This window comes from Cydia strobilella, chromosome 14 (assembly GCF_947568885.1).
Source record: "Cydia strobilella chromosome 14, ilCydStro3.1, whole genome shotgun sequence".
Lineage (NCBI taxonomy): Eukaryota > Metazoa > Arthropoda > Insecta > Lepidoptera > Tortricidae > Cydia > Cydia strobilella.
The window spans coordinates 10,564,821-10,586,753 of record NC_086054.1 but is presented as its reverse complement, the minus strand read 5'-3'; the positions used below and the strand labels follow the sequence as shown (position 1 = coordinate 10,586,753).

Below are 21,933 nucleotides of genomic sequence, written 5' to 3'. Positions count from 1 at the left end.
GCGGCGCCACCATACACCGAAATACTACCAAAAACAACCTACGTAATTTGGTCGGGTTATTTGTTGCATTATGTCCCAGAGCCTAACTAGCGCCACCGGAGAGATTAGGAACTATTATTTAAAGCTAAAAGCGATCACTTTTGCAACAATTCTGCCTTAAGAGATTGGCATCCTTTCTATACCATCCATACTTTTTAGCTAAGACGGGTGACATCAGGTAGCGAAAGTCAAGTATTCCATCTCTCTAGGAACAAGACGGAAATTTTGTACAAATTATTTTACGCCCGGACATTTGGGCCTTTAAAATCACTCTTTATCCTCAACAACTGACAAGCAAATTTTTGATGAATGATAAAACGAATTAGTATATACGTGGACTCAGTACTAGCCTACGGGCTTCCCTAAATGTTTGCCCGTGATCTCAAACGTTGCTAGTTTTTGAGTACAAACATAAATAATAACCACGGTTTAAAGGCTCAGACATTCATCTATTCGTACATCTAGATAAATGTTTAATATCTTTACTTACTATATGTTTTTATCAATAGGTCCAAGAAAATCCCCAACTAATCAACAACGATCTCAAAACACCTCTCCCTAAGCCCGGTAAGTGCTAGTTTTTATAACACTTATTTTTAAGTACCGACAAAAAACATGGATGTATTTGTATTACGCTGTCAAATAATTTGATTAATTAGTAGTCAAATTAAGTTATTTCTGATCGTATCAATAAGGTTTAATGATTCCGTCAATATTAATTAACTCATTATGTACCAGATAAACGTTCGAATTACGAGCGTAGCAGTAAGTCAATATTCCCGTAAGCAAGTTTTTGTTCAACAGAAATTATAATTATATTACATTTCATGAAAATACATGGAAAATAACGGTTGTTAAACTAGCGAATTCAACGATTATATATTTTTTTCTTTTTACGCAAATGAGCCGACTCGATGAATTCCAAACTCTTACGTCATAGTCTATATTTTAGTTTTACAAACTTCGTCGATTTGACGTTTTATTAGCGGAGTTTTGACCTAGGAGCTTTGCCTTCATTAACAAAGCGCACAACTTTTGACTTTAATAATTTCAAAAGGTTAGAGGTTAACTTGCAACATTACTAAAACGATTCCACGGAATTGTTCTTAAAACCTTATTATTCTAGATTAGACCTTGGAACAAGGCTAGGCGTGGATTCCGACTAAATTGGAGTAATTTGCGTACAAATTGGGGCAAAGACAATTAGCGAGGAGGATCTGTCAAACGTGCTATTATATATTCAGAATGTGGGTGAACCTTGACCCAATTTTTGGCCAGCTTAAATCCGAGTTATGAATGTCCCGGTTAATCCAAGAGTCCTACTGTCGTTCGGGACCCGAATAATGTTTGAATAAACTATTGAAGAATTTTGTTTTACAATAAAACGTACACTGCTCTAAATATTCTCACAGCCAGTTGAGTGATTTGGTCATTTTAAGTTTATATTATATTCTGTTCCTTGCTAAAATAAGAACGTATAATAAATGGAAATAGGGTAATTGCGCTAGTTTTCGTCCACTTGACCGAATAGCAAATAATATATTTCATTTTTAATTTGCTACTTGCGAAATATATTTTTTATGTAGATAGATATATTGTTTAGACATTAGGGATTGCAATAAGTCCAAATTTGTAGTAGGTTTATATTCAAATTTCGTCAAGTGGACGAAAACTAGCGCAATGACCCTATGTATTTGAGTTTAAAACGTGATGTTTTAACGATTAAAATAATTTCCATTACAGTACATAGTTTGTTGAAAAAATCTAAAACAACGACACACATAAAACTCAACTGCAAACCTCCACTTGATTAAACCAATACTGCAAAATATTCAGTCGAAAACGCTGTAAATTTTAGTATACGCGGTCGAATAGCGAACAAAAGCATATGAAATATTAAGTCACTTCTGTACCCGTAGCGCCATCTGTCGGGAGCGGGACAGCAATGGATGGTTAAAATGCAAGGTGCAAGCGTTAACCGCGATATAATTTGTTTTGATGGCAACGCGGACATTTTTATGTCGGCCGTTTTGCGTTCGTTCGGGTCCAGGTGTTGCGAAACGGTATTCACTTAACTGAACATGGCTTTGTTATATTTATTTTAAAGCATAATGAATGTGGCTTTCTACTTACGAGAGTTTTCAGGGTTCCGTACCAAAGTGTAAAAACGAGACCCCTATTACTACGACTCCGCTGTCTGTCTGTCTGTCTGTGATAGCAACGAGCTTATCTGCATTTCGAGTATTGCGCCCATGTACCATGACATTTGTTTTATACGTGTGAATGCAAACTACAACCCTCGGTCTGGGAGCGGAAGGCAGCGCAGCGGCCCGAGTGGCGGCGCCTCATTCACGATCGAGTCACTGATTTCGAGACTGAACGCCGCAGTGACCTCGACAGGAAACGAGATGAGCTTAAGGCTCGGCCGCCAACCTCGATTCCCTACAACTATGTAGCTGGTGCGCTGACGTGCCCAAAATGTGCTCGAGTATTTAGCAAGAAGATAGGGTACGTGAGCCACCTAAGGGCGCACCAGAGAGCGGATCAGCTACACGCTAATAACGCGAATTAAAAATTGCCTACTCCAGAGCACACAGTCGCTGTGGCCGAAATCGGTCAGGAGAGCATCATCATCATAATCACGTGTGAATATTTTCACGTACATAAACTACTATTTGTTTGCAGTTCTGCTTTAATTTCTACTTTAGCATGGTTTAGGTCATACGTAATTCAGAAGTCACTTTTAAACGGTACATGGCCTAAATGCACCAAACCGCAGGTGAAATGATGCCGTGCAGTTCTAACTACTCGCTGTTACCAGTTGCAGCTAACAATCTCTTTGTGGAGCGTTTTCAGCGGTGCTGTGTGAAAAGTGACGCCTGAAGTTTCGTGACGGCAGTTTGTATATCGCTTTATAGGTACAGCTGGGTGTACAGTTGGCCGATTGCGTTATTTGTAACAGTGTTAAGATATAATAGATCGTTACCGCTATATAGATACTTAATAGTCCAAACTACGTATATTTCCTATTATGTATGAAATGTGTCCTAAATGAGGGATTTGAGGAATCTTGGTGATAGCTATTTAACGACAGTACTTATAAAATTCCAACGCCGGAAACGTATATAAAATATTGTTAACTGCAGATTAAGATAAATATAAATGATATTAGACATAATTATTTGTTTTAACAAAAAAGCTTGATAAATAATAGGAAAACTAAGAGATCTCTATTTTCTAGACTCATTAGAAATACACTTTGAAATTCAACCTCAATAATATGAGAAAATCATCTAGGTAATATCAATGAGGATATAATAAGATAGAGCGGTACTGTCATAGTAAATTTTGTAACCACTGTAAATTCACTGCCATCTATCGACATACTTTAAAACTAAAAATGAAGATTTAAAAAAATACGTTAAAATGTATTTAAATATGGATAAATTATTTTTTTATTTGCATTAATTATTTTTATATGATTTTGACCCATGTTCTTTCACTGGTATGCGTTAAAATTATAAATAACAAACGAAACAGTCAACGCCCTCTATACGAGTGTAGGCCAAAACTAGTGGCGCCATCTGATCGAGAGTCAAATTTTCGTGATTTTCGAGGCACGTTTTTTCCTTAGACTGTATCCATCTATTACGGAGTTATATCTATCTTTGGTAATATCAATCGATAATAGTAGGAACTGAAATAAAAATTAAAAAGGCGTCCTATACTATTCTGGTAAGTCGATAATTTATTCTCGTTTTAGGTAATGGTCGCGCTTCTAAATCCCGATTTAGATAGCTGACACTCGCAAAAACCTAAGCCAAGCACAAACGTTTTCTGTTCGGGCTACATTACTTTGTACGTGTTTGTAGGGGGTATTCAGGGGGTGGGGACAGGTGGTATCGAAATGTACGATCCATCATTCTTATATTTTTACGTCTTTGGGGTTTCTACGCGTATGACCGTTGTTGGTTATAGACATTGTAATATTGTTTTATACAAAAATTTGCTAGGGGAGTTAATTTTATATAAAAAATAAGGCATTGAAATGCTTTTAGCGTTTATAGCAATTTGATGAAAAAACAATCTCTGTACCTTCCTACCACTAGTAAATCTTCAGAACAAATGGTTTTTATTCGTAGCCAATTACGTGCGACACAATGCCACATTAAAACAACGCTCAAAAGCCCATTTACCATCGACGTGACATAATGTGGGTACCTACTCGCATCCAAACGTATAGAAATGTTCGAATAGTGAATTACTTCACGCCACCGCAGACTAAAGCGTACAATCACATATATTACCCAGGGCTCTATGCGAAAACGCTCTTGTGGTGTCACCGCGCGGTCGGCATCGACCCCCGCCGCTAAATCGCATAATAATTTTATTAGCCAGCGCAAGATGACCCCGGCGGCCTTTAATTATATCGGGCCGGGCGTTCATTGTGTTTGCGTTGGGGGCTCTGGTTTAATTGGTGCCGTTCTGTTTCGCTGCTCCTTCGTGTGTGGTACAGTCGGCACGATTTTGCAGTATTGTTACGTGAAATTTGAGTTGACCCACTTGTGTTAGGAGGCTGTAGATTTAAATGAATAGATATGTATGTTGTTCTTAGGTAAGAGGTATAGGGAGATGTAGGTTGCTTATGTGTCAATCCATACTAATATTATAAATGCGAAAGTGTGTCTGTCTGTCTGTTACCTCTTCACGCTTAAACCGCTGAACCGATTTAGTTGAAATTTGGTATAGAGATAGTTTGAGTCCCGGGGAAGGACATAGTTTTTATTATAGAGGGTAGAAGTCTTTATGGGGCATCGATAAAATGCAGATTGGATAAAAAAATAAGCTACCCAAAATTACTAACTCCACGCAGACGAAGTCCCGGGCAAAAGCTAGTATTAAATATGCTTAAGATGGCTTTCAGAGGTTAATAACCGACCTGAGACTCTCATGTTGTCGTTTAGAATATTGTAGTTTCTAATAGACTTCAAGGATGTAATTTGATAGATTTTATTAAGTGTACTTTTAGAAAATGAAAGGATTATTTCAAAAAAAGAATACGTAATTTGATTTATCTATGTATGCATGTGTGTACTGACGTAAACTTAAATTTGCATAGCAGTGTGGACAACATACGTGTCCGACTGTACTGTACATATCTTCCACCTGGCGTCAGGGGTCGCGAATCGAACGTCAAATGAAAAATAAATGCAGCAAAAACTGCGATATAAATCGTACGGTATTTCCTAGACTGCACTATGATTGTTGAATACATCCTGCTTTAGCCCCGCCTCCAGGGGTCACAGACCTTTGCCGACATAGATCGTTTATTTTATAAGTTTTATAGTCTTTAGTTAAGTCACGACTGATTGTAATGTTTGTTGAGCTAAGGTAAAGAGTTAGAGACTACGCTATTGTTGAATGTCTTTAGTCTGCTGTTCGTTAATTGTTGAATCCGTTAGATTAAATTACATCGTGAATAATGAGTACGTAGTAAACAGTAATCCTTAATTCCTTATTTACAAAACTTATTATTTGTTTATATTACAGATCGAACACTACTAAATTGCTACCTATCAAAAATGAAAACTTCTTTAGTCAAATACTCCAAAACCAATTTCGACGTGTCAATTTTTTTGCTCTAACATCTAACCGAATTGAGCTAAACCAATGTTTATTTTTTATACTCGTTTTTAGCCGTTTCCAATTTTAGCGGTTGCCAGTAGATTGGCTTTGATTTATCCTATTTCAAAAACTATTAAAAGCCGTATTGGCTATATTGCTTCCTGTTCGTGTGTGTGTGTGGGTGAAGGGTGAGACGGTTAGACTAATAGTAGGATCCCATTGTTGAGTGATTTCGAATCGAGTCGGGCCCTGCGCGTGACATGTACGCGAGGAACGGGTATCGGGAAATATATTTGTTTTATTTTTACACGTCTGTTTGCAATTTGATCGGGGATATGGATAAACTGTTTATTTTGAGTTTCTTTTATTTTTTTTGGATTAAAAAACGTTATATGTATTTGTTTTTTTTTGTGATTTTATTTGTGTACGTACAACCGTTTTTGGTAACGTAACAATCTCATACGGAAAAAATAATGAAAAGTAGTTCTGGGAAAAATGTTTTCCCGAGATATCTCTCGTTATTACTACCGCGATATTGTGCTATAATAACCAAGCTAGCTATCTTAAGTACCTTCAGGTATATTTAAAAACTTGTTATTAAAATGATAAAAAAACCAACCACTAAAATACTAGTTCGATATTTACGGTATCTAGTTACGTGCAATATATTTCAGAGAGCTTTTATTTGAGCGACAGCTTTTATTTATAACCCAATCTCGGAGTACCCTAGAGCTACTCCTTTACGAAATAAATAGTCTATTTTATGAAACTATAAGAAGGCTTGGTTGTAAATGATTGCGGTCGTTACCTTACAATACGAGTATCTATGTAGATATTTTGTATTGCATTTAATTCACTTTCTATATTTAAATATTTGCTAGTAGTTTTTCAAAATAATTGACACATACACATAGTTATAGAAACTGTCTCTGTGTTCCGTTACTACTGTAATACCGCTGAATAGTTTAAACAGGTTCGTTATAAATCTTTATCAAGAAGTGTAAAAGGGCAGAAGAGTAGCGGAAACTAGCATAAAACTGACAATTTGTTACTCGGTTTTACTTTTTAACAATTGAGACATTAAACAAAAATCTCTTCGTGTTTTGGCTTTCATTAATTTAGCAAAGGTCTATTAAGTAAGCTTATGAAAGTGAGCTCGCTATTCTTAGATTATTTAATTTTTGAACAATATCCATATTAAATTAGACGTGCCACGAAATATCAACTTGGAAATAATGTTCTAAAATTTAAGCCCTCTCTTTTGAATCTCGCGACAAATTTTAACAGAGCGTCTTGTGACGAATCTTATTGAGTTTTTTGTTAATATTAAATGAACTTTCTTTAGAATAAATTTAATCATTTACTGTAACTATGTACCTACTCTTTGAATCGCTTGCAAAATACAATAACTTTTATGTCACATAAACTTGGAAGCGAATCATTTGCTGCCTATTGCGTAGTCCGCTAAACATTTATCAACTCCATGCCTCCAAAAAAAAAACTGCACCAAGGCTCGGGACCGGTTTTTTCTTCATACAAAAAATACCAATATTATTACGTTCTTTTTCGTTCTTGGGTGTATTATTTCATTTTTAGTGGTACAATCTAATATTACGAAGTTGTTACCTAAATACACGATTTCAGTCTTACGTAAAGAGCATAAAATAATTAAAAATATTGGCCTATTTTCGGTTTTAAAAAAAACCGGATCCGAGCCCTGCTCTGCACAATTTTCTCCGCTTTTTCGGGGTCCTCATTAATCGATGGTATCGGAAAAGATCCTATTACAGTTTTCAAGTTTTACGGCCGAATCGTAAACGCCGATGTTTCAGTGGGGTTCCCCCCGTGCCCATATGAGTTAGGTATGTATCGGGCTGGCTGGTGATACATAAATCAGTGGCGCGAAAAGGTGCTTTTATAGGAGATTATGCGTCTGCGATTTTGAGGCTGGAAATTGATTGGCGTTTGTGTTTTTCGTCTAAGCAGTCTTATTGATCGTTGCAGGTTTTGGAACATTTTCTCTTTATTCAAAGGTTTCAAATGTTACGTGGCTACTATATTACCGATTGATTTTGTGAGATGACCTATCGTGGTGGTCATCGACTGCTGTTACTTAGTATACGTGTGAAAGGGACGAAATATTGGGATAACAGTTAAGCGCTCGTCAAAGCAAAGTTGTATTTCTTGTATTTTGTTTCAAATTCACTCTGTGATCGCCTTGCGACAAGAACATCACCGGAATCTGCACAATATTCTCACAGTCCTTTAAAAGTTCTGTTTGGCGAACTGCCGCCAGCACTAACCCCCTGTGTTATCGGCGCCGGTTATGTCTATAACAGATTTAAAGCGATCTCACCCTATTGTTTCCTAGGCCCGGATGCCTTTGGTCCGATCCGAAGAAAACTCTATTGTGTTTAAATTTCTAGTGAAAAATTATTCACTTTTGTGCTTTTTTCAATTTGAGGTTTGTGTGGGAATTTAAGGTTAAGTAAAATAATATAATACAAACATTACTGTACAAGTACTGTATGTATATTATAATACAACAACAATTACTTTGATTAATTTATATTCGGACATCCATAATGCTATTTAATTATAGATGTCCGAATATTTAATTGTAGAGTTAGCAAATCGTGTTGGCGAGAAAAATCTGTAAAAGCGAATTTAATTAAGCTTTTGTTTGAACGTTCATTAGAAATAAAATCCTTTTAGCTTTTTGTCCAAGAAATTCTGTGTATTTAATGAAATCGTTTTGGTTAAGGATTTTTTTTAATGTTCAGCTACGCAAATGTCCAAAATATAAGCCAAGTAATTGTATCGTATGAATTTAAATCGTTGATTTTATTATTGCAAGCGAAATATATAACAGTAGGTCATTAGAATGCAAGTGACGTAACTAGAGGAGCTATATTTCCAATAAAGCCGGTGGTGCCTGGAAAACTGGGGGGAAACCGGGCACTCTTAGCGGACTACGGAAGTGCTGTATTGCGCCAACTCGTACTTGATAGTTTATTCCGTTTCTGCATTGTCAGCTGCAGATCGTATTACAGGATAGTAGCATATTTCAAAAACAAAAGATATTATTAGGTGCTGCAATCTGCAATAAAAACCCTGTCAAGCCTACCCAACCACATAACACAATAAAACGTTGTTGCGCTTGCAAATCCCGATATGTGATCCGTCAAATTTTAAGAAAAGAAAACCTCGTGTAATGGTTTTCAGGATATAACTTCGGTTTTCGAAGAAGAAGAAGAATACGATTGGAGCATATGTCGGAATTTACAAGCGCAGCGTCGAAAATCACATAGGTTTCGAATCGCTAATTTACTAATATACAAAATAAATATAATACAGCTAGCTTAACACCTTGTAACGCTGACTATATTCTGCACACTTTTATGTATTTTTACAAAATGCGTATACAGTGTGTAATTTGATGAAATCTAAAAAACTAGAGACCTAAAGAACTCGGTGAAACGAATATTCCCAAAAACATCCATACCATATATACTATACTAGTTACCAGCTTTTGCCCGCGACTTCTTCTGCGTGGAATCAGTAACAGCAGCTAGAGTAACTACTTTTGAGTGGCATTAACGTGAGACACTTCATTCGGTTCTTGTCTGTTTGTCTGATTATAAGATGATAATATCTTTATTAATTATATAACAATTCAAGTCTTGGAGACCCTTTACATCTCTGGATAATTTGATGATCTTTTTTATTATTATATACATTTTATCTCTGACACCTAGAGACTCTTACATCTCTAAACAATTTTAGTACTTCTGTTATTTGTATAGTTTTTATTAGTTTTTTTTTCTTGTGTAATTTAACATTTATATTTATGTAATTGTTTTTTGTAATTTTGGATTAATTTTATTGTTTGTAAAAATTGACATGTAAAAGTGCCCCTGTGCCTATTTGCTGAATAAATGTTTGATGTTGATGTTGATGTTTAGCGCCTGCATAAAGTGTAGTAGCAATAATATTGTCTTCGGTTACCGCGATAGTTACTCATGAAATAAAACTATGAAAACGGATTATATCGCGTATATTGAATTTATAATACATCCCGACGTTTCGAACTCTTTACAGCGTTCGTGGTCAACGGGTGACTGAGGAAAAATTACAAAATGCAAAAATACCCACATACTAAAATAATGAACAATCATAGACTACAAACTTTAAGGCTGGTTGTACATGCAAAATCGGTTCATAAGGCTAGTTATACACTATAATTATTTTTCAAAGATATATATATATATACGCGATAAAAAACTATGCCGGCTCCAACCCTACACCACGGACCCGAGAAGATTTAATTCCCTCCTAAATTGTAGGAGGGTATCCCAATATGGGACCGGCAACAAACTCGGCGGGACACATCTTTTCAAAACATCAGAATGTCCAGCATCATCCAACACTACGGTCTCACAGTCTATGTCTCGCTTGCTCCTTTATCAGGTGGACTACAGGATCCCAAGCTGGTGGTAGAGAAAAGCCATCTTCCCTATTAAAGTTTGGATATTTCTTAATCTCAATGGCCTCGCGCAGCATTCTGGGTATGTAACGCTTCTCCTTGGCAAGAACCAGAGGCTTATCAAACTTGATTGAGTGATTGGCTTTATCCATGACATGCTCACAGACAGCAGACCTAGGTCGACGGTGCTTGACATCAGCTATGTGTTCCTTCACCCGAGTGGAAATGCTCCGTTTCGTCTGCCCGACATATGATAGGCCACACTCACAGTCCAGCCTGTACACTCCTGCAGTCTGTAGAGGGGTATTGCATTTTACAGGCCTCAGGAATTGTGACATCTTCTTCATTGGCTTGAAATATGTTTTTATAGAAGCACGCTTCAAGATGTGGCTGATCCTGTCCGTGACCCCCCTGACAAAAGGCAGAATGGCAGGCCTGCGCTCAACTGTGGGGATCTTAATGTGGGACCTCTGGTTGACCCGCGGTATCCTGAGCTCGTTTGCCTGGAGCGCGCGCCTGGCATGCTGGAGCTCCGCGGCCAGATGCTGGTCATCACATATCCTCTGGGCTCTCTGAAACAAAGATTTGCCTACTGTAACAAGTTGACTGGGATGGTGATGCGATTTGCCATTTAAGTACCTATCAGTATGAGTAGGTTTCCTATACACAGTGCGACCTAGGGTGTTATCAGGATTTCTTTTTACCAATACATCTAAGAAGGGGAGAGAACAGTCTTTTTCCAACTCCATAGTAAATTTTATTTTGCTATGGATGGAATTTAGGTGATCCAAGAAAGTTGAAACACTACTTTTTGGAAGTATAGTAAAAGTGTCATCTACGTATCTTTTAAATATCTTCGGTCGCACAGGAGCCAATGAGAGTGCCCTCTCCTCGAAGTCCTCCATAAAGATGTCAGCGACTACTGGAGACACCGGAGACCCCAAAAAGATGTGTCCCGCCGAGTTTGTTGCCGGTCCCATATTGGGATACCCTCCTACAATTTAGGAGGGAATTAAATCTTCTCGGGTCCGTGGTGTAGGGTTGGAGCCGGCATAGTTTTTTATCGCGTATATATATATATATCTTTGAAAAATAATTATAGTGTATAACTAGCCTTATGAACCGATTTTGCATGTACAACCAGCCTTAAAGTTTGTAGTCTATGATTGTTCATTATTTTAGTATGTGGGTATTTTTGCATTTTGTAATTTTTCCTCAGTCACCCGTTGACCACGAACGCTGTAAAGAGTTCGAAACGTCGGGATGTATTATAAATTCAATATACGCGATATAATCCGTTTTCATAGTTTTATTTCATGTGTAGTAGCAATAATTCAATTTGAGCATAAGTAAGTAAGTAAGTAAGTAAATATTCTTTATTGCACCAAAATTATACATTTTACATACATGTAAAACTACAAAGAAATATTTAAAGAAAAAATAGAACCAGGTAACAACAGGCGGTCTTATCGCTAAAAAGCGATCTCTTCCAGACAACCTTTGGGTAGCAGGAAATGTAGAACTCATACAAAAGTCAACAGGTAGTGCAAAGAGCTAAATATGGAGACTATTAAACACAAACACACATACTACAATTACTACTTATACATATAAGTATTAAAACGAAACCTAACACACAAATAAATATACAATACAATATATATATATATATATATAATATATATTTATACAAGCATATATACAATATATAAAATGGCAACTTAAGGCAGAGATAGAAAGTATAGTTTTAGCTGATTTTTGAATATGGGGAGAGATTTAGCTAATCTTAATTCTACTGGTAAAGCATTCCACAGCCGAACAGCCCTGAAGGTAAAAGAGCTATTATAAAATTTAGAAGTAGATGAGGGAGAAGCAAGAATATGAGTCTGAGAACATCTGATAGAAGAGAGATACTTGAAACGCTCTTTGAGATAAGGTGGTGTAGCGGGGTTAAAGAGAATGCCATAGAGAAGGGCGAGAACATGAGAGTCACGGCGAAGACGAATAGGAAGCCACTTGAGCTGAGAACGGAACTGTGACACATGGTCAAATTTGCGCAGACCAAATATAAACCTTATACCGAGATTCTGGAGGCGCTCGAGCTTATTCAGCTGGTCCTCCGTAAGGTCCAGATAGCAAATGTCGGCATAATCTAATATGGGCAATAAGAGGGATTGAGCTAGCGCAATCTTAGTGGCGTAAGGCAAGAAATTACGGAGTCTGCGGAGTGATGCAGTTGCAGCAAACATTTTCCTGCTAACCTCATTCACCTGAGGTACCCAAGAGAGACTCTGGTCCATCATGACACCGAGATTCTTTACCTGGAGAGAGTAGGGAATCTGAATACCGTCAAACACAATGGCAGGTAGAGAACCTAAATCAATCCGGGCAGTGAGCTTTGAGCTACCTATGACTATAACCTGAGTTTTAGTAGGGTTAACCTTGAGACCGTAACGTTTACTCCAATTTAAAATACTCTCCAAGTCAGTGTTCATGGCGCAGATAGTCTGTGATAGATCGGTAACAGAGCCCTGAGAGTAGATTTGAAGGTCGTCAGCGTAAAGGTGGTAGGAGGACAAAATATTGGAAGTGATAGAGTTTATGAAGATAGAAAAAAGAAGAGGAGACAACACGCCGCCCTGTGGGACACCAGCAAGCGTGTTGCACCACGAAGATCGATAGGAATCCGCCTTTATACGCTGCCGACGCCCTACTAAGTAACTGTGAAACCAGTCAACTACCGCAGGAGATACATTAAGTGAACGCAATATGCCTAACAAGATGTCGAAGTCAACCGTGTTGAAAGCATTACTGAAATCCAGAAGCGATAATACCGTGATCTTACGATTATCCATACCGGCCCGGATATCGTCAGTAATTTTTACAAGAGCAGTAGTTGTGCTGTGGCCTGTACGGAATCCGGATTGGTATGGGTTCATGAGCGCGTGTCTGTTCAAAAAAGAAGTAAGTTGCTGATGTACTAGACGCTCTAGAACTTTAGAGAGGAAAGGAAGAATGGAAATAGGACGGTAGTCTGAGAAGGCGGAGGGACTGGATTTTTTAGGCAAAGGAATGACGTCGGCATCTTTCCAAAGCGACGGAAAAACATTAGAAGAAATGGAGCTATTGAGGATACAGGTGATAATAGGAGCTATGAGGTCAATGAGGGGAAGGATCATGTTTCGGCTCAGATTATCGACTCCAACGGCATTAGACGAGATGGCTATTACGTTCTTCTTAACGTCACTGTCAGTAAATTGAGCAAGAGAGAAAGGGGGATAGTCAGGAGTTGGGATATTTGAAAGAAAGTTAAGGGTGTCCAACTTAACTGACCCAGAAAAAGTGGCAGAAGAAGAAAAATGCAGGTTAAGCTGGTCGAGGTCAACGCTATCACTGATTGAGTTTTGAGGTTGCTTCCCAACTCCAAGTGACTTTAAGAACTTCCAAACTTTGGCGGGGTTCCCATTTTCTACGGAATTGTGAATGTGTCGCCTCTGAGCATCTCGGCACATTGTACTGCAACGATTCCGTAAAGCATGGTACTTAGCCTTATTTTTGTCTGTAGGGTATCCCCTGAATCTAGATTTAGCCAAATTCTTTTTTGCTATTAGTAACCTAATGTCCTCAGTAAGCCAGGGAGCAGGAAGGTGCTTAATTTTTACCGGGCGTATAGGGGCGTGAACATCGTAGAGATGAGTTAGAGCAGAGTTAAAGAGCGATACCTTCTCATCTACTGAAGCAGCCTCCAACACCCCACTCCAGTCGAACTTCGAGGCATCCTCACGAAGCTTTTCAACACACATCCGACTAAAATTGCGCTGAAAGAGTATTTTAGGTTTGGCCTTAGGGGGACGGATTTTATAAGACAAAAAGAGCAGATGATGATATGAAAAGGCGTCCGCAGAGAATTGGTCATACCTTGCAACATGATCTACAGAAGAGACAAAGGTAAGGTCGAGAAGCGACGGAGAACAGTTAGGAAAAAAATGTGTGGGACCGGAAGGCAGAATGAACATATTGCAGGCTTCAGCAAGGGATTTAAGAGACTTGGAGCGAGAGTCATTTTTTAGAATACATGTATTAAAATCCCCCATAATAATATGATGGGTATATGATGGCATTAAATCCTCAAGAAGCTTTTCAAAAGACGCAAAGTAATTAACTTGAAGGGAGGGAGAATAAAAAACACCTAAAAGAACTTTAGAGTGAGATAGGCTCAACTCTAGAAATAAATACTCCGCGGTGACAGAAGGGGATTGAGCAGACATACTTAAAATGGAATACGGGATATGGGATCGGAGATAAATAGCAACACCCCCACCTCCTCTGCCAGAGCGATCATTACGGATTAAACAAAAACCGGGCAGCGAATAAGAGGTAGACGAGAGGCAAGGCTTGAGCCAAGACTCGGAGATCAAAATGGCGTCAATACGACTTAGTTCAAAAGTTAATAAAAAATCATTAAAGTGGGCGGGAATACTTTGGGCATTTATATGCACGACATTAAAGTTTTTGGGAACGTCAGAAAGTTGTTGGTCAAGTAAGTCATGAAGAGAGGGAGGGAGGCTATGAAAGCTATCATCACAATCAGAGGAAGCAGAAACAAAGTCACTATTTCCGCTAGAATCGTTAAAGTTTGCCATTTATGGATAAATATATATAAAAATAAATAAGTATTATAAAATAATAAATATAAAAAATAACTAAGACTAACAAATGCACTAAAATTATTTCCAACGACCCGCCAGCAGTAACTGAATATTATATGATACAAATTTTAAAGTAACAACAAAACGCAATTTAGTAAGTGGCAACACTGATACATGTCAAGTGTCACTTGTGACATTTATCACTACTGTCAGTGCCAAGCGAACAAGAAATTTATAACGATAGGTGAAATATTAACCGACAGAAGTGTAAAGTTGTAAAAAATAATAACGTAAGAAGAGGGTAAAAGAGAAATTCGCACAAGATATTACACGGCCAAAAACAAGAGTCAAATTGAAATGTAGAAACAGGAAACTTACTCGACAACTAACAACACAATAATAACACTATTCCTCAAACACGGGGCTTAATAGCTCCCTGACGCTTCACCCTTTTGTCTGGCTTGTTAGCAGCCGGGCCTGGTACCGCCGCTGTACTAACGGCGGGTTGGGACTCCGGCGCCGGCTTGATGGAGTCGAGATCAGCGAGTGACGACACGCAGCGGCGTTCCCCTTCCTTAACTTGAACGTAGACACTGCCGTCCCGCGTAAAACAGTTACGAACACCGAGACGTTCACGGGCAGCCATGAAGACGTCGTGCCGGGGTTTAGTCAAAACCTCTGACACAATCACGCCCGTTCCTTTCAAGGCGGTTTTGCTATACCACACATCGTTGCGATGAGAAATGTCGCGAAACTTCACTAACACGCATCTGGTCTGGTTTTTACGAGGACGCCCCATACGGTGACTCCGGGATATGTCATCAGTTGTGAGCTCGCTCTTCAAATGGGTCCTCAGCAATCCCACGACTCTTGCCGAAGTATCCTCACCATCATAAAATCATAAGCTTAATTGCTTGACATAAATTATGAGGCAATTCATTAGATCTCAGTTTTACCCCCCCCCCCCCCCTTCACATATGATTTCCGACATAAAAACTATCCTATGTCCTTCCCCGGGACTCAAACTATCTCTATGTCAAATTTCTACTAAATCGGTTCAGCGGTTTAAGCGTGAAGAGGGAATACACAGACAGACAGACAGACAGACAGACAGACTTTCACTATATCCATACTCATATTATAAATGTGAAAGTGTGTCTGTCTGTCTGTTATCTCTTCAAGCTTAAACCGCTGAACCGATTTAGTTGCAATTTGGTATAGAGATAGTTTGAGTCCCGGGGATAGACATAGGGTAGTTTTTATCCCAGAAGTCATCCTTTGAGGGGGTGAAAAAGGAGGGTGGAAGTATCGATAAAAAGCAGATTGGATAAGAAATAAGCTACCCAAATTACTAACTCCACGCAGACGAAGTCGCGGGCAAAAGGTAGTCTCAAATATTTGGAGCCGTTCCCGTGACCATATTTATAAATAATGTCTATCTAAAATCGTTTGTCTAGTTTGTCATTTTAAATCTAAATTATGTATATTGAAAAAAAAAAGCCTCTGCTATTTGGTTTACCCAAAACATTTACGCTTATCCAAGGTTATACCAACTCCGGTCCAAAGGGAGAAAGTAGTATATGTTTCCTTTTTATTACGCTATTTTATGGGCTGAGCGTAGCAGAGGGTAGTCTTTAATGCTCGTTTACATGCAAACTCATATTAATTAGATAGGCAAATATTTAACTAACACAGCCTTTAGGGCAAATAATTAATTAACACAGTATAACTAGGTACTTTACCTACATAACTTTATTTAAAATCTTATAACGTTTTGACCAAGTGAAAACTAGAGTAGGAACTGACTATTATGCTAAGCACTAAGTGTTGTTAATGTAAAATCGGAAGATTGAAGTTGTGATGGGCTTTTGAGGTAACGATTTTAGAGCAAAAAATGTAAAATTGATAGATTTAGTCGTTGAAATTGTACACCTTTTGTTACGTAATATCTAAATATCAAGTATTGATTTCTATTAGCACGTCTTCTCATCTTGCCTTTTAAAGAAAACGCAAGAAAAATTTAGTCTATTAAAGGTGGTACAGGATATGTGTAATACAAAATTACCATTTTTATCAGTCCAAACTTTACAAAATTTACAAATAAGACCGACAAAATCAGCGCTTTATGCGCGTTTACCTAAACGTCCATCAAAAAAAAATCATTACCTACTAATTTAGTGAGTTTGTTTAAAAAAAAAAGATTTATCTATAAAACGGCATGATGAGAAAACGTGCTAATAGAAACCAGTACATACTTGTTATTTCTATTACGTAACAAAAAGTGTACAATTTTACTAACTAAATCTATCAATTTTATATTTTTGCAATTAAAATCGATACCGGGCTCTTAAGGAGCTAAAAAAACATATCAACATTTTTTTAGTTTTGTGGCGATGAATATATAGGTATATTTAACAATTTTAACATGCCATTGCATACTCAACTGAAATAATATATCTGTTTTCAAAAAAAACATATTTTTGCTTATTCATTCAGTTCTTTTACTACTTATTGGTATAAGTAAAAAAGTGGCCCCAAGTTTCAATACAAACAAATCAGTAGGGTTTGTGACGGTCCACGCTGCATGGATACCATTTATTTATTCTAATTAAGAGTATTTACTTACCCGTGTTTTTAATTACGAATATCGTTTTTCTGAGTAAATTATCTGGGGCAACCTAACCCTAAAATAGTTTAGCATCCCCGAACAGTTGCGGATTTCATTTGTGGTTGTTTACCAATATCCGTGCCCCAAACCGGATTATACCGGTATTCGCTTCCCTCATTCCCCACTAGTGTTGATTTAGTAGCAGTTATGTTGGTAGCAATCCGTCGTAGCTGTAGGACACTATTTGTCAAATTGACACCAAAATTGACCATCATACTTAGGCAGAGGCCTTGAGTAGAGACTCATGCACTTTGTGACAAATGGCAAGCTATTTTACCTTGCCGGCTAAGTAGGTTGATCGAATTCCATTAATCATTCAAAAAAGTCTTAAGTACAGATTTGACAGCCAGTTTTTTTTTACGTTTTCCATTTTTTTTTTGTGAACATAAAATTTAAAATGTGTAGAACCAAAGATAGATATAACTCCGTAATAGATGGATACAGTCTAAGGAAAAAACGTGCCTCGAAAATCACGAAAATTTGATTCTCGATCAGATGGCGCCACTAGCTTTGGCCTACTCTCGTATAGATGGCGTTGACGGTTTCGTTTGTTATTTAACAATTTTAACGCATATCAGTGAAAGAACATGGGTCAAAATCATAAAAATAATTAATGCAAATAAATAAATCATTTATCTATATTTAAATACATTTTATCGTATTTTTATAAATATTTATTTTTAGTTTTAAAGTGTGTCGACAGATGGCAGTGAATTTACTGGGGTTACGAAATTTACTATGACAGTACCGCTCTAGTATAAGTTACTCTATGGTAGAACCTAGGATAATCTCATTTACTCAACTCGCGCAATTAATCGACACTTGTATATACTATGTCTATGCAACCGACAGTTAACTTTATGACATAGACATAAAGTATCACAATTCTAATAATAAAATCTATATAATTCTGATTATCTTTAGATTCAATTTAAATCGTAATGAATGTTCATAAAGCTATCAATGGCTAGATGTTCACGTGATACATTCTCGTTTAGATGAACATCTATGTTTATGTGGTTGCCCTAACTAGATAATACTGTGAGTGTAAAGGTTTTATTTTAATTCTTATAATAACTAATTATAACAATTAAAATAGATATAATAAGTAATTGGTTTTGCAATTTTCAATTAAATCGAAACGATTTTTAATTTTTAATCAAATTCATATTGACCTATTTTTACCGGTATAACTAAAAATCTAATTATAGTCTAGTTCGCAATAAATCGTTGATATTTTAAACTTCTAAATATTTAGGTAAGGACAATTACATAATCAAAATAATGTGATAAGTATATATATATATATATATATATATATAATTGCGCTGATAAAATTCGCTGTGAATGCACAATTGTTGCACATTTCTTAGAATGTGTTCATCTGTAAATACAATTTATAAGTTTAAGGTAGTCGTTAATAATGCCAGTGTACAAGATCGAATAGATATCGATGGTGTTCCGACTGTGCACCTGCAATTTTACTCGCCTTTCAATGTGATTTACGCTAACTGCTCGGAAATCTGAAACGGGGCTACAATTCAGGGATGCTCCATTGGATTTCTGTTGGACGGACTGCTGCTGTTCCCTTACCTCATTAGTATTTCTCTATGCCTTATTTAATTAAGATTTCGTAAGGCGGTTAAACACAGATTTAAAAAAAATGTTACTCCTGCGGACAACAGTTAACTGATTGTGTGCAAGTTATAAAATAATTGTGTGGTAGTTCAGTGAGGTGCGGTTCATTTTCAATTTAATTATGTTAACTTATTTATTGTCTGGGCAAGTAAATTTAAAAAAAAAAACAGGCAGAGGCGCTTAGAAGATATTTTTAAAATATTTTTTTATGGCATCTAATTAATCGAAATCAAGTAACAAAAGCTGTTGAGGCTATGGATCGGAGGGCAGAGTTGTTAGGCGTTATTAATCGCCCTGATGAGTTGAAAGTGTCGAGGGAACTTTTTGTTTGGCTCGCGACATTGGCTGTAGAACCGAGCGGTGCCTACTGTTAGCGATAAATGGTCTCTTATTTATTTTAAGAAATAAGAAACATTTATTCGTGACATTCACAAACATGTTATGCACCGATAACAAAAAGCTGAGAAAACAGAACATTAGTGTGCATCACGAAATGGACACAACTGAGCCCTGGTCTTATGTGCGCAGGCCCCATTCGTTGATGCCACAACAGATAACACGTAAAGATACACCTATTAAAACATTGCAAAAAAGATCTCCAAGAATTAAAAGAAATAATAATAAAGAATTACACAAAGGCATATAAAGGAAACAATCGCATATAATTAATTTATTTTTCCATGTAGCATGCACGTTTTTCACGAATATGCGCGGAAATATTATCATGTCGTTTGTGATCATAGAATGCGTAAAACCGTTAGAGCGCTTTAACGAGAGACGCCAACGGCTGTAATGGATTGTATTGTAATATTTATAATGCAACATTATTACTCTTGCATTAAAAAAAACGACTACACATATTTCAGTCGGAATAGGGATCGCTTGTCTCTTATTTCTAACGGAATTTGGCCGGTAACATCTTATTTCCCGGTCTTTTTTATATCCATTAAATAATATATATGTACTTGCATCTTACGGCAGCCTAAGGGCTAGCTCTATTACTGCGTTTTGCAAGTCGCATGACCTTTTGTGCTCAGTCCTTATGAGTACATGGATATAAATAACAGTACAATAAAATTATGCCCACAGTAGTGTCAAAATTAAATTTTTCATTGTCCACTTTCTGCATTTTTAAAACCCGCATTTTAGTAGTCAAATATATAGGTATAAAACGTCGGATACTTACACACCGCTCTTTGATGAAGTAAAATAAATTTAATAATTTTTTATCAATATTTATACAAATATTTTTGTTAAGTAAAATAGGTATTCATATTTTATCTAAATCATAACTGTGTATGAACTTAATCAAATATAATGAATAATGAAAAAAGGTTTTGTTATTTGTAAATTTGAAATGCTAATGAATTATTCGAAATTGACAAAATCCTCTTAGGCAATCTAATCAAAGCGGCCATATTGACTCTTCCTTACTAATTCCTATTACGTCACGGCCAAGTTTGGAGAGCAGTTTGTTGCAAATACATGGGTTGGATTTGCTCTCCACTTCACCCCGAGGATATAATCTACATAAATTATGTACTCGTTCTCGCTCGCACCGTGGCCTGGCCCTGTTAATTATCGTGCCACTAAGTGGTACTTTTATTAAACAACAAATTTGCCTTTATCTTTTAACTTTTTAATTTCGTGTCACCTCTCTTAAAAGTTAAGTAGATATAAAATTTCGGGTTTTGTTATCATTTTATTAAAGTCAATTGAACGCTGTATAATAGTTACCTACTTTCTTTGTTATTATTACTTGAAGATGGTTAAAGTGCAAAATGAAGAGTATGTAAGTAAATTATTACTACAAAGCGCGTCTCCATTATACTCGTACTTGCTACTGACGCTGTCTAGACGAGACGTCTTTTGACGATGTGTATATTATCTATAGTATCTTCTTATCTGAGTTGAAAATTATATTAGTCAACCTCTTTACACGGCGTTTCGCATTTGAAACTTAGTCAATCTAAGTATTTTATTTTTCTACAAAAAATTGTCCTGTATGCTAAAACAAAAAGGTTCACAGCAGTTACACTCGTGACCAGTGGTAGATTTCATCTAATTTTTATTACAATGATGCAAAGAAGAAAAATAATTAAGTGCTGATGGCCTAGCGGTAAGAGCGTGCGACTTGCAATCCGGAGGTCGCGCGTTCAAACCCCGGCTCGTACCAATGAGTTTTTCGGAACTTATGTACGAAATATCATTTGATATTTACCAGTCGCTTTTCGGTGAAGGAAAACGTGAGAAAATAGGACTAATCCCTATAAGGCCTAGTTTTCCCTCTGGGTTGGAAGGTCAAATGGCAGTCGCTTTCGTAAATAACTAGTGCCTACGCCGATTCTTGGGATTAGTTGCCAAGCGGACCCCAGGCTCCCAAGAGCCGTGGCAAAAATGCCGGGACAACGCGAGAAAGAAGAAGAAGAGATGCAAAGAAGAAAAATTAGAATCCTTATAAAATCATGATTTTAAAGAACAGTCCTCAGGAGATCTACAAATTGAAACTGATTTATTAGCTCATAAAATAAAAAATAAATCGAGTGAACTCTATTATTTTGAAATTAAACTTGCAAATTGTCTATTTATATGTATTGTTTAAACAGGGTCACCTTAATTAATGTATAACAGAACCTTAAGTATATATTCGGGTCGTAAAATCCACAGTGCCGGTGTTACTCCACCGTCCCCTGGGTATTATCCGGTTCCCACCCGCCCGCCTAACTTTCCTTTCAAGGCTGTTCTCATCGCGTGCCGAACAGACTAGTGTCAATATAATCTGCAATTATTCGTATCGTAGTTATTAAGGATTTGGAGTTCTTGTTTAT

At 37.0% G+C, this 21,933-nt stretch overlaps 1 protein-coding gene across 4 annotated transcripts in view; it reads left to right on the top strand.

Moving 5' to 3' along the window:
• The window catches only part of LOC134747195 (AF4/FMR2 family member lilli), a 265,189-nt gene that overhangs the window by 201,287 nt on the left and 41,969 nt on the right, over positions 1–21,933 (top strand). For all 4 annotated transcript variants that reach the window (XM_063681787.1, XM_063681785.1, XM_063681788.1 and 1 more), the window contains one exon: positions 549–606. In XM_063681787.1, the coding sequence (XP_063537857.1) occupies positions 549–606 (58 nt within the window). The remainder of the gene's footprint in view (positions 1–548; positions 607–21,933) is intronic.